The sequence below is a fragment of the Pseudorasbora parva genome, chromosome 23 (assembly GCF_024679245.1).
Source record: "Pseudorasbora parva isolate DD20220531a chromosome 23, ASM2467924v1, whole genome shotgun sequence".
Taxonomy (NCBI): Eukaryota; Metazoa; Chordata; class Actinopteri; order Cypriniformes; family Gobionidae; genus Pseudorasbora; species Pseudorasbora parva.
This window is the reverse complement of record NC_090194.1, coordinates 38,386,402-38,408,949: the sequence shown is the minus strand read 5'-3', so window position 1 is coordinate 38,408,949 and position 22,548 is coordinate 38,386,402. Positions and strand designations below refer to the sequence as shown.

The 22,548-nt window shown below is 45.8% G+C and overlaps 1 protein-coding gene across 1 annotated transcript in view; it reads right to left on the bottom strand.

The window, feature by feature from the left end:
* The window catches only part of hlcs (holocarboxylase synthetase (biotin-(proprionyl-CoA-carboxylase (ATP-hydrolysing)) ligase)), a 48,239-nt gene extending 30,890 nt beyond the window's left edge, over positions 1–17,349 (bottom strand). The window contains exons 1-4 of the mRNA XM_067433310.1: positions 16,994–17,349; positions 16,640–16,771; positions 14,417–14,579; positions 13,327–14,339 (exon numbers count right to left, since the gene is read on the bottom strand). Of these exons, the coding sequence (XP_067289411.1) occupies positions 13,327–14,339; positions 14,417–14,579; positions 16,640–16,771; positions 16,994–17,212 (1,527 nt within the window). The 5' untranslated portion in view covers positions 17,213–17,349. The remainder of the gene's footprint in view (positions 1–13,326; positions 14,340–14,416; positions 14,580–16,639; positions 16,772–16,993) is intronic.
* Between the last annotated feature and the right edge of the window lie 5,199 nt (positions 17,350–22,548).

Sequence of the window (22,548 nt, the reverse complement as noted above, 5' to 3'; positions counted from 1 at the left end):
AAAAAAACAAAAAAACAAAAACAAGAAAACTGTGCAACAACCCGGACTTATTGTAACATGGGAGTAAAGACCAACATTTCTTCTTCAACTGTACAAATAGCGCCATTAAAACACCATTTATGCAAAACACTTTCTAAATCACTCATCAGTTTATAGAATTTGAAATCAAACATAACCCTTGCTTTCACCATATTCTTAAAAACAATAACCACACGTTGTCCTTCTCTACCTTCCATTTTATTTTTCCTGGTCATGTAAACCGATAGTTTAGCTTGGCCAATTAAAAAATTTAACAACTGACTTTTCATTCTTTGCGCCACACTATACTTGGGACCAAGAATAAAAATCTTAGAAGAAAAAATCTCCCCAAAATTCACGAAAAGAGCCTCAAGAAACCAAAACAAATCGTTCAGTCTTGAACATTCTAAAAAACAATGAAAAATAGTCTCCCTCATTTTACAAAACGGACAATCACTTGAAACATTAGGATTAATTACGCTCACAAATGCGTTTACAGCAACTGCGCCGTGCAGAACTCTCCATTGAATGTCACCCGTGCGTTTCTCAATTGGTGGTTTATATAGAACTCTCCAAACAGGTTTTGTTTCATTATCTAGTCCCAATTTCTCCCTCCACAGTATATCACTGCGTTCTTTTAATTTTGCTTTGTTTAAAACTTTTACAAGACATTTATACAAAACTTTACCCTGAACATTCTGCAAACTTAACTCTTGTAGCCCCGTCAGGTTCAGAAAGGGTCCTGACAGTCCTTTGAGATTGGGGCTAAGAGAAATACTTGGAAAAGGATCCGTAATATCAGGAACCAGTTTCCCATTACCAAATTCAGTTAACAGATTATTTTCTTCCAATGTGAGTTTCTGTTTAAAAGAGTCCAGAATCTTTCCAACATGCCGTACCGACTGCACTCCTAGATGTGCGGCCACAGACTGAGCTTTATTTAAAGCAGAACCAGCCATGTCCAACAAATGGTGCAGTTTCAGTGTCTTGGTGGTCACTAAGCGATGAAGCAGTCCAGGTGTACCTTCGCACGTAACATCAAACCGAGCTCCATGTACAAGAGGCTCCTCCAAAAGCCAGTACAACGAGGAAGTCGCCTCCAACCTCCGTTTTTCAAATAAGTCCCAAACTTTAAAAATGGATAAGTCCTTGTCCTCCTTCATCTCTGGGTAGAAAAAGTATGCTCTGTGGTATCCAGTGATAAGTGCTCCAAAAAAAGTCCACTATGTTTGCTTGAATTTTACTCAAGAGTCCATTTGGAGGATCAATGCAGGCCAAACGATGCCACAACATGGAAGCTACCAGATTATTGATTATTATAACCCTCCCTCTAAAAGACATTTTTGGCAAAAGCCATTTCCATTTTTCCAATCGCCCCTTTACTTTTTCTAAAACTCCTTCCCAATTTTTGCTTACCATTGATTCATTTACAACATATACTCCTAAATATTTTAACCCATCCCTTTTCCAGGACAAACCACCTGGTAATTTGGGAAGACCATGGGACCATTTACCGCTTACTATGGCCTCACTTTTGGACCAATTAATTTTGGCAGAGGAAATTATACCAAAATTGTCAAAAATGTCTTTAAGAAGATCAACATCTTTTTGCCCCTTCACCAAAACAATAATATCATCTGCATATGCAGACACCTTAAAATTTGCTCCAGAGCTAGGTATAGTCCAACCTTCAATACTTTCTCTAACCTTAACCAATAAAGGTTCAATGGCAAGGGCATACAACATTCCCGAAAGTGCACAACCTTGTCTAATACCCCTGTTAATTTTAAAAGGAGCACTAAGACCACCATTAATCTTCAGTACACTCTCAACATCCTGGTACAAGACCCTAATCATGGCAATAAAACCAGAGCTGAACCCGAACTCCTCTAGCGTGCGCCAGAGATAGTTGTGCTCAACCCGGTCAAATGCCTTTTCCTGATCTAGAGGAATGAGACCAGTGTCTATGTCCAATAGCCTAGAGACGTCCAAAATATCCCGAATTAGACAAACATTATCAAAAATAGACCTGTTAGGCACACAGTAAGTTTGATCATGACGAATGACCTGCCCAACTGCCTCCCTCAACCTAATGGCCAAGGCTTTAGAAAAGAGCTTTAAATCTGAGCACAAAAGTGAGACTGGGCGCCAGTTCTTTATTTCTTTTAAATCACCTTTTTTGGGTAACAGGGTAATAACTGCCCTCCTGCAGCTCAAAGGTAGCAACCCTCCAGCCAGACTATCATTGAGCACAGATAGCAAGTCACCCCCCATCACTGACCAAAACGTTTTATAAAAGTCAATTGGTAGACCATCAATTCCCGGGGCCTTACCGCAATCCATGCTCCGCAGAGCAACATGCAGTTCAGATGCTGAAAGCGGCCTCTCAAGCAAAGAGTTGGTCTCATCTGGAACTTTAGGCAAACCCATATAAAAAGAGCAATCCAGCTCATCATCCTCTGTATGTTCACTTTTGTACAGCTCAGAATAAAACGATACAGCTCTTTTTCTAATGTCCTTAGGCTCCACCAATTCCCTACCCTCCAATGAGTATAAAGAATGTATAAGTCTGCTTTGACCATTCTTCTTCTCCAAACCAAAGAAGAATTTAGTTGGACCATCCATCTCTACTGCACTCTGAAAACGTGAGCGGATCAACGCTCCCTGTGCTCTGATGCCCAACAGGTCATCCAAAGTCCTTTTTTTAACTTTGAGGAGCTCAATATGTCCTCGATTTCCTGTGGACTATTTCAATCTCTAAGGTTTTCATGGATTGGGAAATGTCCTTGGATACGTTGAGAGTGTACTGACGGCACAGTTGCTGTATTTCTTTTTTCCCATGATCCCACCATTGTTGTAGGGAAGAAAAATCTTTTTTCCTGGAACTAAACTGTTTCCAAAAATAAACAAAAACTTCTTTAAAAAAATTGTCTTGTAGCAACAAAGTATTAAAGTGCCAATAGGCACTCTTAGACTTTATATTATTAATGAACACACTACAGATTACTAGACTGTGATCAGAAAATCCACTAGGCAAAATCTCACATTTCTTAATAACATTAAGATGTTGTTTAAAACAAAAGAACCTATCCAGTCTAGCCATAGAAAGATAATTTTCTCTTGCTTGCGCCCATGTATATTGTCTTTGTTCTTTATATAAAGTCCTCCATATATCACACAAATCATGCTCTTCTATAAGCTTTCTCATAGCATATTGAGAAGCTAAATGTGGCTCTCTATGATTCCTATCCATACCATCATTTGCTGTACAATTAAAATCCCCTCCAACAAATATGAACTCTTCCGCTGTACTGTTTGACAAAAAATATTGCTTAATTTATCAAAAAGAACAACCCTTTCAGGACCAACAACAGGAGCATACACATTTATAAAAACTAAAACCATTTGTTCAAATTTTGCTGTTATTTTCATTAGATGTCCCTCAACAACATGTTCTACCTCATATGAAATTGGTTTAAAGTTTTTCATAAAAAGCACAGCTAAGCCACCACTACAGTGATTTTTGTGGCTTAAAATAATTAACCCATCCCATTCCATTTGCCAGTCATTCTCATTAGAAACATCAATATGTGTTTCCTGGACCAGCATTACATCAATTTTCTTTTGTTTAGTCAGTTCATAAAGCATGGCTCTTTTCTTGCTATCTCGTGCACCATTTAAATTGAAAGTGCCCAATCTTATTCTACTCATAAAAATGTAAAATGAGCACATAAGCAACAAACACTTAAAAAAAAGGGAAAAAAAACTAGACTGATTCAAATTCATCATTCAATAAATTTAGTTTTAACTTCTGGACAATTTTCTTCAGCCTAAAAACCTCTTGTTCAGTAAAAGCTCCTGCCTCCTTCATTAAAGCCCTGGCTGAATCTATAAACAGCTCACGATCTGGAAAGTAATCCTCTACATTTACACCTTTCATACCTTTCGTTACCTGAAGAAACTTTTTTATTTTGTCTGATGTGTAATCGCTGCGAAAAGATCGCTTCTGTGAAACCGAGCTCACGGATTCTGACGATTCACCACCATCACTATCCACAGCGGAGTCCTCAATATTACTCAACTCGGAGTCCACCTCCCTTGCACCAGTAGCTTTTTTACTCGCCCTTTTTCCTTTTCCTTTGGACTTAGTTTTCCTTTTTAATGTCGGTGTTTTAAAAAAACTCTGATCTTCTGTCATGTCAACATCCTCTCCTAAAATGCCCTGCTCACTGACCTTAGAAACACTACTTCCATGCACATTTTCGTTTATGGCCACCCTCTCACTTTTATTACTTTCACAATCGTCAGTTCCATTTTTTTCAACACGAGATACTGTATCACTCGTTTCTACATGATCTGCCTTACTAGGCGTTTCATCTGTGTTATGATTCTGAACGGCGCTCTTCTCAGGGCATACGCGTATCACGTGACCCTCTTGTCCACAACCAAAACACTTCAACGAATCTGAAGTAGCAAAAATAACATACTGAAAGTCCTCAATCTTAAACTTCATGGCTAAATTAAGCTCTTCATTCTGGTTATTTAGGATCATGTGCACTTGCCTCCTAAATGAAACAACGTGCTTCAACTGTGGCGATTTGCAACCAAGTGATATCTTTTTCATTTTTGACACCAACTTTCCATGTCTGGACAATTCTCATTCAATCACATCATTTTTAATAAACGGCGGGACATTTGACAATATTACTCTCTTCGCTGGTTGTACAAAAGGCATGACTGTAGTAAGAGAATCATTCACAACAATCCCGGTTTCTACAACATCATTCACTTAGTCAACATTGTTCAAAAACATCACTATTGCGCTATTCATTCTTGATGCGGAAAGAATGCACTCATGACCAACAACAGCGGCAACAGCGAGGGCACAATCCTCCACCGAACAACGCTCGGCAGGTACGACCTTAATGCCGTGCCGCCGCGTTAAACTTTCTTCACTGCTCTCTGGAACCATTTACCCTGTATCTTACAACCGATTGAGTTAGGTCATAATATATTTACATATTTACATTTGTATATGTTTTTTTTCTTTTTTTTTTTCTTCTTTAATTATATTTTGTATTTAGATATCTATACCTGTATAACTTGTTACATGTTTAATGCTTTGGCAACATTGTACTATCCGACAGTCATGCCAATAAAGCTGAATTGAATTGAGAGAGAGAGAGAGATCTTCAGTAAGTCACTCTGAGGATGCTCAGGCCTGTAACGGGCCGTGTGTGTGTGTGTTCTGCACCGCCCTCTGCTGGTGAAGTCACGCCAGCTCCAAAAGCTCTTCTCAAGGATCATTACATATCAGATATCAGTGAGAGAGGCGAGAGCTAACGGTCTCTCTCTAAAGGTATCCAGCAGGTTAAGGGCATCAGGGAGCGGTTCTCGCTCACACACACACACACACACACACACACACACACACACACAACCACACACAAACAAACACAAACACACGTACGTACACATACACACACCGGAAGAGGGTTAGGTCAGGATATTAATGAATGAATGAATGACTAAAGGCAGTGAATGTGCAGTAGAGCGGGGTTAGGGTTAGGTTAGGATATTAATGAATGAATGAATGACTAAAGGCAGTGAATGCGCAGTAGAGCGGGGTTAGGGTTAGGTCAGGATATTAATGAATGAATGAATGACTAAAGGCAGTGAATGCGCAGTAGAGCGGGGTTAGGGTTAGGTCAGGATATTAATGAATGAATGAATGACTAAAGGCAGTGAATGCGCAGTAGAGCGGGGTTAGGGTTAGGTCAGGATATTAATGAATGAATGAATGACTAAAGGCAGTGAATGCGCAGTAGAGCGGGGTTAGGGTTAGGTCAGGATATTAATGAATGAATGAATGACTAAAGGCAGTGAATGCGCAGTAGAGCGGGGTTAGGGTTAGGTCAGGATATTAATGAATGAATGAATGACTAAAGGCAGTGAATGTGCAGTAGAGCGGGGTTAGGGTTAGGTCAGGATATTAATGAATGAATGAATGACTAAAGGCAGTGAATGCGCAGTAGAGCGGGGTTAGGGTTAGGTCAGGATATTAATGAATGAATGAATGACTAAAGGCAGTGAATGCGCAGTAGAGCGGGGTTAGGGTTAGGTCAGGATATTAATGAATGAATGAATGACTAAAGGCAGTGAATGCGCAGTAGAGCGGGGTTAGGGTTAGGTCAGGATATTAATGAATGAATGAATGACTAAAGGCAGTGAATGCGCAGTAGAGCGGGGTTAGGGTTAGGTCAGGATATTAATGAATGAATGACTAAAGGCAGTGAATGCGCAGTAGAGCGGGGTTAGGGTTAGGTCAGGATATTAATGAATGAATGAATGACTAAAGGCAGTGAATGCGCAGTAGAGCGGGGTTAGGGTTAGGTCAGGATATTAATGAATGAATGACTAAAGGCAGTGAATGCGCAGTAGAGCGGGGTTAGGGTTAGGTCAGGATATTAATGAATGAATGAATGACTAAAGGCAGTGAATGCGCAGTAGAGCGGGGTTAGGGTTAGGTCAGGATATTAATGAATGAATGACTAAAGGCAGTGAATGCGCAGTAGAGCGGGGTTAGGGTTAGGTCAGGATATTAATGAATGAATGAATGACTAAAGGCAGTGAATGCGCAGTAGAGCGGGGTTAGGGTTAGGTCAGGATATTAATGAATGAATGACTAAAGGCAGTGAATGCGCAGTAGAGCGGGGTTAGGGTTAGGTCAGGATATTAATGAATGAATGACTAAAGGCAGTGAATGCGCAGTAGAGCGGGGTTAGGGTTAGGTCAGGATATTAATGAATGAATGACTAAAGGCAGTGAATGTGCAGTAGAGCGGGGTTAGGGTTAGGTCAGGATATTAATGAATGAATGACTAAAGGCAGTGAATGCGCAGTAGAGCGGGGTTAGGGTTAGGTCAGGATATTAATGAATGAATGAATGACTAAAGGCAGTGAATGCGCAGTAGAGCGGGGTTAGGGTTAGGTCAGGATATTAATGAATGAATGAATGACTAAAGGCAGTGAATGCGCAGTAGAGCGGGGTTAGGGTTAGGTCAGGATATTAATGAATGAATGAATGACTAAAGGCAGTGAATGCGCAGTAGAGCGGGGTTAGGGTTAGGTCAGGATATTAATGAATGAATGAATGACTAAAGGCAGTGAATGCGCAGTAGAGCGGGGTTAGGGTTAGGTCAGGATATTAATGAATGAATGAATGACTAAAGGCAGTGAATGCGCAGTAGAGCGGGGTTAGGGTAAGGTCAGGATATTAATGAATGAATGAATGACTAAAGGCAGTGAATGCGCAGTAGAGCGGGGTTAGGGTTAGGTCAGGATATTAATGAATGAATGAATGACTAAAGGCAGTGAATGCGCAGTAGAGCGGGGTTAGGGTTAGGTCAGGATATTAATGAATGAATGAATGACTAAAGGCAGTGAATGCGCAGTAGAGCGGGGTTAGGGTTAGGTCAGGATATTAATGAATGAATGAATGACTAAAGGCAGTGAATGCGCAGTAGAGCGGGGTTAGGGTTAGGTCAGGATATTAATGAATGAATGAATGACTAAAGGCAGTGAATGCGCAGTAGAGCGGGGTTAGGGTTAGGTCAGGATATTAATGAATGAATGAATGACTAAAGGCAGTGAATGCGCAGTAGAGCGGGGTTAGGGTTAGGTCAGGATATTAATGAATGAATGACTAAAGGCAGTGAATGCGCAGTAGAGCGGGGTTAGGGTTAGGTCAGGATATTAATGAATGAATGACTAAAGGCAGTGAATGCGCAGTAGAGCGGGGTTAGGGTTAGGTCAGGATATTAATGAATGAATGACTAAAGGCAGTGAATGCGCAGTAGAGCGGGGTTAGGGTTAGGTCAGGATATTAATGAATGAATGACTAAAGGCAGTGAATGCGCAGTAGAGCGGGGTTAGGGTTAGGTCAGGATATTAATGAATGAATGACTAAAGGCAGTGAATGTGCAGTAGAGCGGGGTTAGGGTTAGGTTAGGATATTAATGAATGAATGAATGACTAAAGGCAGTGAATGCGCAGTAGAGCGGGGTTAGGGTTAGGTCAGGATATTAATGAATGAATGAATGACTAAAGGCAGTGAATGCGCAGTAGAGCGGGGTTAGGGTTAGGTCAGGATATTAATGAATGAATGACTAAAGGCAGTGAATGCGCAGTAGAGCGGGGTTAGGGTTAGGTCAGGATATTAATGAATGAATGAATGACTAAAGGCAGTGAATGCGCAGTAGAGCGGGGTTAGGGTTAGGTCAGGATATTAATGAATGAATGACTAAAGGCAGTGAATGCGCAGTAGAGCGGGGTTAGGGTTAGGTCAGGATATTAATGAATGAATGAATGACTAAAGGCAGTGAATGCGCAGTAGAGCGGGGTTAGGGTTAGGTCAGGATATTAATGAATGAATGACTAAAGGCAGTGAATGCGCAGTAGAGCGGGGTTAGGGTTAGGTCAGGATATTAATGAATGAATGAATGACTAAAGGCAGTGAATGCGCAGTAGAGCGGGGTTAGGGTTAGGTCAGGATATTAATGAATGAATGAATGACTAAAGGCAGTGAATGCGCAGTAGAGCGGGGTTAGGGTTAGGTCAGGATATTAATGAATGAATGAATGACTAAAGGCAGTGAATGCGCAGTAGAGCGGGGTTAGGGTTAGGTCAGGATATTAATGAATGAATGACTAAAGGCAGTGAATGCGCAGTAGAGCGGGGTTAGGGTTAGGTCAGGATATTAATGAATGAATGACTAAAGGCAGTGAATGCGCAGTAGAGCGGGGTTAGGGTTAGGTCAGGATATTAATGAATGAATGACTAAAGGCAGTGAATGCGCAGTAGAGCGGGGTTAGGGTTAGGTCAGGATATTAATGAATGAATGACTAAAGGCAGTGAATGCGCAGTAGAGCGGGGTTAGGGTTAGGTTAGGATATTAATGAATGAATGAATGACTAAAGGCAGTGAATGCGCAGTAGAGCGGGGTTAGGGTTAGGTCAGGATATTAATGAATGAATGAATGACTAAAGGCAGTGAATGCGCAGTAGAGCGGGGTTAGGGTTAGGTCAGGATATTAATGAATGAATGACTAAAGGCAGTGAATGCGCAGTAGAGCGGGGTTAGGGTTAGGTCAGGATATTAATGAATGAATGAATGACTAAAGGCAGTGAATGCGCAGTAGAGCGGGGTTAGGGTTAGGTCAGGATATTAATGAATGAATGACTAAAGGCAGTGAATGCGCAGTAGAGCGGGGTTAGGGTTAGGTTAGGATATTAATGAATGAATGACTTAAGGCAGTGAATGTGCAGTAGAGCGGGGTTAGGGTTAGGTCAGGATATTAATGAATGAATGACTAAAGGCAGTGAATGCGCAGTAGAGCGGGGTTAGGGTTAGGTCAGGATATTAATGAATGAATGAATGACTAAAGGCAGTGAATGCGCAGTAGAGCGGGGTTAGGGTTAGGTCAGGATATTAATGAATGAATGACTAAAGGCAGTGAATGCGCAGTAGAGCGGGGTTAGGGTTAGGTCAGGATATTAATGAATGAATGACTAAAGGCAGTGAATGCGCAGTAGAGCGGGGTTAGGGTTAGGTCAGGATATTAATGAATGAATGACTAAAGGCAGTGAATGCGCAGTAGAGCGGGGTTAGGGTTAGGTCAGGATATTAATGAATGAATGACTAAAGGCAGTGAATGCGCAGTAGAGCGGGGTTAGGGTTAGGTCAGGATATTAATGAATGAATGAATGACTAAAGGCAGTGAATGCGCAGTAGAGCGGGGTTAGGGTTAGGTTAGGATATTAATGAATGAATGAATGACTAAAGGCAGTGAATGCGCAGTAGAGCGGGGTTAGGGTTAGGTTAGGATATTAATGAATGAATGAATGACTAAAGGCAGTGAATGCGCAGTAGAGCGGGGTTAGGGTTAGGTCAGGATATTAATGAATGAATGAATGACTAAAGGCAGTGAATGCGCAGTAGAGCGGGGTTAGGGTTAGGTCAGGATATTAATGAATGAATGACTAAAGGCAGTGAATGCGCAGTAGAGCGGGGTTAGGGTTAGGTCAGGATATTAATGAATGAATGACTAAAGGCAGTGAATGCGCAGTAGAGCGGGGTTAGGGTTAGGTCAGGATATTAATGAATGAATGAATGACTAAAGGCAGTGAATGCGCAGTAGAGCGGGGTTAGGGTTAGGTCAGGATATTAATGAATGAATGACTAAAGGCAGTGAATGCGCAGTAGAGCGGGGTTAGGGTTAGGTCAGGATATTAATGAATGAATGACTAAAGGCAGTGAATGCGCAGTAGAGCGGGGTTAGGGTTAGGTCAGGATATTAATGAATGAATGACTAAAGGCAGTGAATGCGCAGTAGAGCGGGGTTAGGGTTAGGTCAGGATATTAATGAATGAATGAATGACTAAAGGCAGTGAATGCGCAGTAGAGCGGGGTTAGGGTTAGGTCAGGATATTAATGAATGAATGAATGACTAAAGGCAGTGAATGCGCAGTAGAGCGGGGTTAGGGTTAGGTCAGGATATTAATGAATGAATGACTAAAGGCAGTGAATGCGCAGTAGAGCGGGGTTAGGGTTAGGTCAGGATATTAATGAATGAATGAATGACTAAAGGCAGTGAATGCGCAGTAGAGCGGGGTTAGGGTTAGGTCAGGATATTAATGAATGAATGAATGACTAAAGGCAGTGAATGCGCAGTAGAGCGGGGTTAGGGTTAGGTCAGGATATTAATGAATGAATGACTAAAGGCAGTGAATGCGCAGTAGAGCGGGGTTAGGGTTAGGTCAGGATATTAATGAATGAATGACTAAAGGCAGTGAATGCGCGAGCGGGGTTAGGGTTAGGTCAGGATATTAATGAATGAATGAATGACTAAAGGCAGTGAATGCGCAGTAGAGCGGGGTTAGGGTTAGGTCAGGATATTAATGAATGAATGAATGACTAAAGGCAGTGAATGCGCAGTAGAGCGGGGTTAGGGTTAGGTCAGGATATTAATGAATGAATGAATGACTAAAGGCAGTGAATGCGCAGTAGAGCGGGGTTAGGGTTAGGTCAGGATATTAATGAATGAATGAATGACTAAAGGCAGTGAATGCGCAGTAGAGCGGGGTTAGGGTTAGGTCAGGATATTAATGAATGAATGAATGACTAAAGGCAGTGAATGCGCAGTAGAGCGGGATTAGGGTTAGGTCAGGATATTAATGAATGAATGACTAAAGGCAGTGAATGCGCAGTAGAGCGGGGTTAGGGTTAGGTCAGGATATTAATGAATGAATGACTAAAGGCAGTGAATGCGCAGTAGAGCGGGGTTAGGGTTAGGTCAGGATATTAATGAATGAATGAATGACTAAAGGCAGTGAATGCGCAGTAGAGCGGGGTTAGGGTTAGGTCAGGATATTAATGAATGAATGAATGACTAAAGGCAGTGAATGCGCAGTAGAGCGGGATTAGGGTTAGGTCAGGATATTAATGAATGAATGACTAAAGGCAGTGAATGCGCAGTAGAGCGGGATTAGGGTTAGGTCAGGATATTAATGAATGAATGACTAAAGGCAGTGAATGCGCAGTAGAGCGGGGTTAGGGTTAGGTCAGGATATTAATGAATGAATGACTAAAGGCAGTGAATGCGCAGTAGAGCGGGGTTAGGGTTAGGTCAGGATATTAATGAATGAATGAATGACTAAAGGCAGTGAATGCGCAGTAGAGCGGGATTAGGGTTAGGTCAGGATATTAATGAATGAATGAATGAATGACTAAAGGCAGTGAATGCGCAGTAGAGCGGGGATAGGGTTAGGTCAGGATATTAATGAATGAATGAATGAATGACTAAAGGCAGCGAATGCGCAGTAGAGCGGGGTTAGGGTTAGGTCAGGATATTAATGAATGAATGAATGACTTAAGGCAGTGAATGCGCAGTAGAGCGGGGTTAGGGTTAGGTCAGGATATTAATGAATGAATGACTAAAGGCAGCGAATGCGCAGTAGAGCGGGGTTAGGGTTAGGTCAGGATATTAATGAATGAATGAATGACTAAAGGCAGCGAATGCGCAGTAGAGCGGGATTAGGGTTAGGTCAGGATATTAATGAATGAATGACTAAAGGCAGTGAATGCGCAGTAGAGCGGGATTAGGGTTAGGTCAGGATATTAATGAATGAATGACTAAAGGCAGTGAATGCGCAGTAGAGCGGGATTAGGGTTAGGTCAGGATATTAATGAATGAATGAATGACTAAAGGCAGCGAATGCGCAGTAGAGCGGGATTAGGGTTAGGTCAGGATATTAATGAATGAATGAATGACTAAAGGCAGCGAATGCGCAGTAGAGCGGGGTTAGGGTTAGGTCAGGATATTAATGAATGAATGAATGACTAAAGGCAGTGAATGCGCAGTAGAGCGGGGTTAGGGTTAGGTCAGGATATTAATGAATGAATGACTAAAGGCAGCGAATGCGCAGTAGAGCGGGGTTAGGGTTAGGTCAGGATATTAATGAATGAATGAATGACTAAAGGCAGTGAATGCGCAGTAGAGCGGGGTTAGGGTTAGGTCAGGATATTAATGAATGAATGACTAAAGGCAGTGAATGCGCAGTAGAGCGGGATTAGGGTTAGGTCAGGATATTAATGAATGAATGAATGACTAAAGGCAGTGAATGCGCAGTAGAGCGGGATTAGGGTTAGGTCAGGATATTAATGAATGAATGAATGACTAAAGGCAGTGAATGCGCAGTAGAGCGGGGTTAGGGTTAGGTCAGGATATTAATGAATGAATGAATGACTAAAGGCAGTGAATGCGCAGTAGAGCGGGGTTAGGGTTAGGTCAGGATATTAATGAATGAATGACTAAAGGCAGCGAATGCGCAGTAGAGCGGGATTAGGGTTAGGTCAGGATATTAATGAATGAATGACTAAAGGCAGTGAATGCGCAGTAGAGCGGGATTAGGGTTAGGTCAGGATATTAATGAATGAATGAATGACTAAAGGCAGTGAACGCGCAGTAGAGCGGGATTAGGGTTAGGTCAGGATATTAATGAATGAATGACTAAAGGCAGCGAATGCGCAGTAGAGCGGGGTTAGGGTTAGGTCAGGATATTAATGAATGAATGAATGACTAAAGGCAGCGAATGCGCAGTAGAGCGGGGTTAGGGTTAGGTCAGGATATTAATGAATGAATGAATGACTAAAGGCAGTGAATGCGCAGTAGAGCGGGGTTAGGGTTAGGTCAGGATATTAATGAATGAATGAATGACTAAAGGCAGTGAATGAGCAGTAGAGTGGTCACCTGACACAGGACGGCCTCTCCGCTGTCGGCTCCGTGAGTCAGGCGTACGATGGCCATTTCCCGCTGGTCCTCTGCCTCCGCTCCGCCTCTGTCCTGTTGGTCCTGCATCCCGATCTCGCCCCACACCTCCACATCCGCCTCCGCTCTATCTCCGCTCCGATCATACACCCGTCCGCTGGACACCACGCTCAGCTGCAGCTCTGCGCTGTCGGCTCTAGTGAAGCTGAGTCTGCAGATGCGGTCCTTCAGCCGGGTCCGGGGCCTCAGGATGAGTCCGGCGGGACACAGAGAGCAGCTCAGGCCCAGAAGCTTCCCGCCCTGGCTCAGGTAGGACAGGAAGCGGAGCTGCAGCTGCGGTGTGAGAGTCTGCTCAGTGGCCAGAACCAGAAGCAGCGTGTTCTCGGGCCAGGGCTCGCTCAGCGCCGGCTGCGGCCGCAAGGGGTAGATGGTGTAGCGCTCCGGGTCCAGAACCTCCGCCAGGAGCGAGCGGATCCGCTGGAACTGCAGCTCGCAGCCGCCCGTGAACACCAGCACATTGGGCGGCTTCCCGCTTCCCATCAGCCTCACGCTCTCATCCGGGAGATCTGGGATGTTGTCCTCATCCGGGCCGTCGTCCGGGAGGTCCGGGATGTTCTCCGCGGAGGCAAACCGGACCGACAGGATGGTGCTGTTCTCCAGCTCCAGACACTCATGGCAGCTGGACAGGTGCAGGTGGTGTCCGTCCATGTGCTCCGGCTCTTCTGGACACAGGCTGCTCTTCCTGAGCCGCTCCGGCTCTTCTGGACACAGGCTGCTCTTCCTGAGCCGCTCCGGCTCTTCCGGACACAGGCTGCTCTTCCTGGACCGCTCCGGCTCTTCCGGACACAGGCTGCTCTTCCTGGACCGCTCCGGCTCTTCCGGACACAGGCTGCTCTTCCTGGACCGCTCCGGCTCTTCCTGACGCAGGCTGCTCTTTCTGGACCACTCCGGCTCTTCCAGCAGATCCCGGACCGCAGACTCTCTGAGACACACAGCTAGGAGAGAGGAAGAGAACACGGGTCAGCCGATCCGCTCACCTGCCTGCTGACCCGCAGGCTGGGATGACACTCACACACTATCTTCTCAGGGATGAGCCCATTCTCCATACGCAGACGATCTTCCATAAAAGCCACTCCGAGCCGGCTGAAGTTCTCCAGGCTGGCCTCGGCTACGGCCCGGTACGGCTGCCCTGGACTGCAGGCCAACGGGAGACAGTAATCGGACCAGTTCAGCACCTGAACCACACACACACACACACACATACACACCATCAGGTTTTGTTCTTGTCTGATAGTCAAACTGAGAATATGTATCGAATCGTCTTTTAAATCCCAGTGTGAGTGAGTGAGTGAGTGAGTGAGAGTGTGAGAGTCTGTGAGTGTGTGTGAGTGAGTGAGTTAGAGTGTGTGTCAGTGTGTGAGTCTTTGAGTGAGTGAGTGAGTGAGTGAGTGAGTGAGTGAGTGAGTGAGTCTGTGTGTGAGTGAGTGAGTGAGTGAGTGAGTGAGTGAGTCAGTCTGTGTGTGTGTGAGAGAGAGTGAGTGGGTGAGTGAGTGAGTGTGTGAGTGAGTCTGTGAGTGAGTGAGTCTGTGAGTGTGTATGAGAGAGTGAGTGAGTCTGTGAGAGTGTGTGTGAGTGAGTGAGTGAGTCAGTCTGTGAGTGTGTGTGTGAGAGAGAGTGAGTGGGTGGGTGAGTGAGTGAGTCTGTGAGTGAGTGAGTCTGTGAGTGAGTGAGTCTGTGAGTGAGTGAGTCTGTGAGTGTGTATGAGTGAGTGAGTGAGTGAGTGAGTGAGTGAGTCTGTGAGTGAGTTAGAGTGTGTGTGAGTGAGTGAGTGAGTGAGTGAGTGAGTGAGTCTGTGAGTGAGTTAGAGTGTGTGTGAGTGAGTGAGTCTTTGAGTGAGTGAGTGAGTGAGTGAGTGAGTGAGTGAGTGAGTGAGTGAGTGAGTGAGTGAGTGAGTCTGTGTGAGTGAGAGTGGCCATAGAAAGAGGGCGGCATAAGAAGACATGGCTGCCCACAGAAGAGCGTATCTGTAGAGAGTGTAGATCAGGAGCAGTGGAGACAGAGGCACACTTCCTCCTCCACTGTGATAAATACACCACCCTAAGAGACTCACTGGATGGGCAAATACAACACATTATCCCTGACTTCCAGTCACTACACCATCCCCAAAAACTGAAGGTCTTACTCGGTGAAGGACCTGCTTCCACTTATATAGCACAGCATATCTATAAATGCCACAAATTGAGATGTACTGAGTGAACACATCCTGATTAATAAAATATGTATTGCTTATTATGTGTATATATAAATGTGAATATGTTTGATGTATGTTTCTGTTTTGCTTTGTGAAATGCTTTGGCAATATGTACCCATGTATGTCATGCCAATAAAGCACAATTGAATTGAATTGAGTCTGAGTGAGTGAGTGAGTCTGAGTGAGTGAGTGAGTCTGAGTGAGTGAGTGAGTCTGTGAGTGAGTCAGTGAGTGAGTGAGTGAGTCCGAGTGAGTGAGTGAGTCTATGAGTCTGAGTGAGTGAGTGAGTCTGAGAGTGTGAGTGAGAGTGTGAGTGAGTGAGTCTGAGTGAGTGAGTCTGAGTGAGTGAGTGAGTCTGAGTGAGTGAGTGAGTCTATGAGTCTGAGTGAGTGAGTGAGTCTGAGAGTGTGAGTGAGTCTGTGAGTCTGAGTGAGTGAGTCTGAGTGAGTGAGTCTGAGTGAGTGAGTGAGTCTCTGAGTGAGTGAGTGAGTCTCTGAGTGAGTGAGTGAGTGAGTGTGTGTGAGTGAGTGAGTGAGTCTGAGTGAGTGAGTGAGTCTATGAGTCTGAGTGAGTGAGTGAGTCAGTGAGTGAGTGAGTGAGTGAGTGAGTGAGTGAGTGAGTGAGTGAGTGAGTGAGTCCGAGTGAGTGAGTGAGTCCGAGTGAGTCTGAGTGAGTGAGTCTGAGTGAGTGAGTGAGTCTGTGAGTGAGTGAGTGAGTCCGAGTGAGTGAGTCTGAGTGAGTGAGTCTGAGTGAGTGAGTGAGTCTGTGAGTGAGTCAGTGAGTGAGTGAGTGACTGTTAAAGATAACGAAGCAGTAAATGTCCCGAAGCTTGCCTTCTCTTTTGCTACAAACTCAAATGTATATGCTTTTACTTCACAAAAAGAGTGCACACTTTAGGCCATATCGCAAGCAGGTGAATTAGGACGCAGCATTAGTTGCATGACAACAGCTGCCAATCACTACTCATCTCCCACGGCATCATGGGATAGTGACACACACACATGCATGTTATGAATCCTGTGACTCAGGAGGATCTGAACCTACGGCCTTTTCGGATTGGTGTGGAGATGCAGGAACTCTCGATGTGGCCTCGATGATGAAGGCCACGCTTTCCAGCCGCTGACCACCAGCCAGAGAAGAGCCCAGCAGGGTCCACTTACTGAGGTCCTCACACGCCTGCAAAGCACGCACACACACACACACACACACACACAGTGTCAGGTGTGGTTGACACTGAAGGTTATTAAACTGACCTGATCTGAATAATGACAGCTTTACAGCTGAATTAGTGTTAGTCTCATATCTAAATGAAGTTTGCATGAATAATTCTGTTATTTTCTGTTTATAAATCATAAAGCTTACTTCACTTCATATGCATGTGTGTGTGTGTGTGCTGACCTGCGGCTCGGTGATGTACACGCCCTTGTCTCCGAGCTCCAGGAACAGCGCGCCGTCGCTCGGGCTCTGCGGGGATCTGACGCTCCACTCGCGGCTCAGCGCGCGGAAGGTGACGCTCCTCCGGCCGCCGCTCAGCCGGTGTATCGCGGCGCGGATCGCGGCCGTGTAGTATCGCTGGAACCGCAGCCACAGGTAGATATAGCACAGTGTGATGAGCATCTTCAGCACATGGAGCCGCGGGAGCGCGGGAGTCTCCGGCCCGCTGTCATCTTACCGTGTCCGTTACCGAGCGCAGACTCCACCTCTTCCCGTTCCGTCACTCTCACGGCTCTGTGATCGCTCTCTCTCTCACACACACACACACACACACACGCCTGACACTGCTCGTGTCGGTCAGTGTCACGTGACGCATGTTACTTTAATCAGCACTGGTTAAAATGCACCAATGAACGCGCAGGATCGGCTCTCGGAAGAGGACCTGGAGGAAGACACGCGTTTGTCATTGCCCTTTCTGGGATGCCAGAACAGTATGTTATCTTAGTTTAATTAAAATGTCAGAAATACTAATTTACAAGCACAGATGGGTCACAGGAGTCGCTGTTTTTAAATAAATAAATTTGACACATCAGAGATCAAACACAAACCATTAAAAGGAGTTTTCCCAGAACCTTTGACCTTTCTCCTGTGGGACACAAAGGCCTTCTGAGGAGTTCAATGGCTCCTCAAACCCCAAATATATGATCAAAAGATCTTGTTTAGATTGGGTTTGAGTAAACTATCGCTTTAAAGAAAAGGCACTTAGTGCGGGAAAGAAAAGAGAGATCGAGGTGATGTGAATTAGCAGTCGTTAATCCGATGACCCGTGATGGGACCACATTTATGTTATTGATAACATTCTATATACTGTGTTATAAAGTCGCTCACCTCAGGATTAATGCGCTGCTCGTGCCCGTCTCGGGTCCCTGTGCGTGTCAGTTTAATGGCTTTTCCCGCGTTTCTCTTCAGGGAATGGCTAGTCATTCAAATATTCATACATGCCGATAAAATAGAAACCATACTACCATTTTTATTTTTTTAAATCAAATAATCACAGAAAATACAAAATATAAGATCAGTTACATACTACGAAATGGGTAATTTTACAACTTACGAAATAAACAGGCGTGTAACAATCTTATACAAACCCGATTACAAAATTAGCTAGGACACTGTACAAATTGTGAATAAAAACAGAATGCAATGTGAAAATTTCAATATTTTATTCAGAATACAACATACATTTGATATGTCATCTATCACGAGAAAAATAAGTTGATTTTAAATTTCATGGCACCCACACATCTCAAAATACTTGGGACAAAGCCATGTTTACCCCTGTGGCATCCCCTTTTCTTTTTATAACAGTCTGGGGACTGAGGAGACAAGTTGCTCAAGTTTGGGAATAGGAATGTTGTCCCATTCTTGTCTAATACAGGCTTCTAGTTGCTCAACTGTCTTAGGTCTTCTTTATCGCATCTCTTAATGAGGAGCCAAATGTTTTCTAATGGTGAAAGATCTGGACTGCAGGCTGGTCATTTCAGTGCCGGATCCTTCTTCTATGCATCCTTGATGTTGTAGTTGATGCAGTATGTGGTCTAGCATTGTCATGTTGGAAAATGCAAGGTCTTCCCTGAAAGAGACGCCGTCTGGATGGAGCATATGCTGTTCTAGAACTTGGATAGACTTTTCAGCATTGATGGCTCTCATGCCACACACTCATGAACCCCATACCATCAGGGAGGCAGCTCCTGAACTGAGCACTGAGAACAACTTGGGTTGTCCTTGTCCTCTTTAGTCCGGATGACATGGCGTCCCAGTTTTCCAAAAAGAACTTGATTCGTCTGACCACAGAACAGTTTTCCACTTTGCCACCATCCATTTTAAAAGAGCCTTGGCCCAGAGAAAACACCTGCGTTTCAGGATCATTTTTAGATATGGCTTCTTTTTTGACCTAGAGTTTAAGCCGGCGACGGCGAATGGCACGGTAGATTGTGTTCACAACAACATTTTCTGGAAGTATTCCTGAGCTATGTAGTAATTTCTATTACAGTAGCATTCCTGTATGTGATGCAGTGCCGTCTAAGGGTCTAAAGATCACGGGCATCCAGTTTGGTTCTCTGGCCTTGACCGTTACGCACAGAGATTGTTCCAGATTCTCTGAGTCTTTGGATGATATTATACACTGTAGTTGATAATAACTTCAAACTCTTCGCAGTCTTTCTCTGCCGGAATGGGCAGAACCGCCTCAGACCCTCAGACGCCACCACGAGTTCCTGAAGATCAGCCGGAAGGGTCAGGACCGCCTCAGACGCCACTACGAGTTCCTGAAGATCAGCCGGAAGGGTCAGGACCGCCTCAGACGCCGCTACGAGTTCCTGAAGATCAGCCAGAAGGGTCAGGAACGCCTCAGATGCCGCTACGAGTTCCTGAAGATCAGCCGGAAGGGTCAGGACCGCCTCAGACACCGCCACGAGTTCCTTAATATCAGCCGGAAGGGTCAGGACCGCCTCAGACCCTAAGACGCTGCTACAAGTTTCTAAAGATCAGCCAGAAGGGTCAGGAACGCCTCAGACCCTCAGACACTGCTACAGGTTTCTAAAGATCAGCCGGAAGGGTCAGGACCGCCTCAGACCCTCAGACGGCGCTACAAGTTTCTAAAGATCAGCCAGAAGGGTCAGGACCGCCTGAGACGCCGCTACGAGTTCCTGAAGATCAGCCGGAAAGGTCAGGACCGCCTCAGATGACGCTACGAATTCGTGAATATCAGCCGGTAGGGTGAGGACCGCCTCAGACCCTCAGATGCCGCTACAAGTTCCTGAAGATCAGCCGGAAGGGTCAGGACCGCCTCAGACGCCGCTATGAGTTCCTAAAGATCAGGAGGAAGGGTCAGGACCGCCTCAGATGCCGCCACGAATTCCTTAATATCAGCGGAAGGGTCAGGACCGCCTCAGACCCTCAGACGCTGCTACAAGTTTCTAAAGATCAGCCAAAAGGGTCAGGACCGCCTCAAATGCCGCTACGAGTTCCTGAAGATCAGCCGGAAGGGTCAGGACCACCTCAGACCCTCAGACGCCGCTACAAGTTTCTAAAGATCAGCCAGAAGGGTCAGGACTGCCTCAGACGCCGCCACGAGTTCCCGAAGATCAGACGGAAGGGTCAGGACCACCTCAGACGCCGCCACGAGTTCCTGAAGATCAGCCGGAAGGATCAGGACCACAAGTTCCTGAATATCAGCCGGAAGGGTCAGGACCGCCTCAGACGCCGCCACGAGTTCCTGAAGATCAGCCGGAAGGATCAGGACCACAAGTTCCTATAAATCAGCCAGAAGGGTCAGGACCACAAGTTCCTGAATATCAGCCAGAAGGGTCAGGACCGATTCAGACGCCGCTACGAGTTCCTGAAGATCAGCCAGAAGGGTCAGGACCCCCTCAGACGCCGCTACGAGTTCCTGAAGATCAGCCCCGGAAGGGTCAGGACCGCCTCAGACGCCGCTACGAGTTCCTGAAGATCAGCCAGAAGGGTCAGGACCCCCTCAGACGCCGCCACGAGTTCCCGAAGATCAGACGGAAGGGTCAGGACCACCTCAGACGCCGCCACGAGTTCCTGAAGATCAGCCGGAAGGATCAGGACCACAAGTTCCTGAATATCAGCCGGAAGGGTCAGGACCGCCTCAGACGCCGCCACGAGTTCCTGAAGATCAGCCGGAAGGATCAGGACCACAAGTTCCTATAAATCAGCCAGAAGGGTCAGGACCACAAGTTCCTGAATATCAGCCAGAAGGGTCAGGACCGATTCAGACGCCGCTACGAGTTCCTGAAGATCAGCCAGAAGGGTCAGGACCCCCTCAGACGCCGCTACGAGTTCCTGAAGATCAGCCCCGGAAGGGTCAGGACCGCCTCAGACCCTCAGATGCCGCTACAAATTCCTGAAGATCAGCCGGAAGGGTCAGGACCGCCTCAGACGCCGCTACAAGTTCCTGAAGATCAGCTAGAAGGGTCAGGACCGCCTCAGACGCCGCCACGAGTTCCTGAAGATCAGCCGGAAGGATCAGGACCACAAGTTCCTATAAATCAGCCAGAAGGGTCAGGACCGCTTCAGACGCCACTACGAGTTCCTGAAGATCAGCCCCGGAAGGATCAGGACCGCCACAGACCCTCAGACGCCGCTACAAGTTCCTGAAAATCAGCCAGAAGGGTCAAGACCACCTCAGACGCCGCTACGAGTTCCTGAAGTTCAGCCCCGGAAGGGTCAGGACCGCCTCAGACCCTCAGACGCCGCTACAAGTCCCTGAAGATCAGCCAGAAGGGTCAGGAACGTCTCAGACGCCTCTACAAATTCCTGAAGATCAGCCAGAAGGGTCAGTACCGCCTCAGACACCGCTACGAGTTCCTGAAGATCAGCCGGAAGGGTCAGGACTGCCTCAGACCCTCAGACGCCGCTACAAGTTCCTGAAGATCAGCCAGAAGGGTCAGGAACGCCTCAGACGCCGCTACGAGTTCCTGAAGATCAGCCAGAAGGGTCAGGACCGCCTCAGATGCCGCTACGAGTTCCTGAAGATCAGCCAGAAGGGTCAGGACCGCCTCAGACGCCGCTACGAGTTCCTGAACATCAGCCAGAAGGGTCAGGACCGCCTCAGACGCCGCTACGAGTTCCTGAAGATCAGCCAGAAGGGTCAGGACCGCCTCAGATGCCGCTACGAGTTCCTGAAGATCAGCCAGAAGGGTCAGGACCGCCTCAGACGCCGCTACGAGTTCCTGAAGATCAGCCAGAAGGGTCAGGAACGCCTCAGATGCCGCTACGAGTTCCTGAAGATCAGCCAGAAGGGTCAGGACCGCCTCAGACGCCGCTACGAGTTCCTGAACATCAGCCAGAAGGGTCAGGACTGCCATAGACCCTCAGATGCCGCTATGAGTTCCTGAAGAACTGCCGGAAGGAGCTTCACATGTCCTCAACACATTCATACTATAAAAAGAGCTAAAAACCTTTGATTTAATGGGTCATGTCAGTCATTCTTATACTGATAGGGTGGACCAGCCTTTAATGATCACATACTGAGATTCCCAATGGTTCCCAATCCTGCTTCTGTCCCACATCAAACACACCGGATAAACGCTAGTGAAGACCTGACGTGTGTGTGTGTGTGATTCAGAGACAGCCCCAGGATCAGGAACCGGTTCTAATCTAATGTAGCTTTACTGCCGTATTCAGGTGTTGAAGGGCAAACACATTTCATAATCCGTGACACACACACCTCCAGTTCAAGAGGAGCAGTGTGTGTGGATTTTCACAGGACAGACAGCAACAGTTGAGATGAAGAAATGAGAGCAGACGGTTACAAGTTAAGCAACTTTGTTTTTTTATAATCATACATAAGACCGCTTGAATATAGTACAAAGGGTTTGTCCATTACTGCCCCTCAGTGACACGTTTAATTTACACAGAAAGTCCTGATCTTACAACCTGTGGATAAAGATCCCAAATATCCATCTGTCGTTCTGTTTACATCATCATCATCA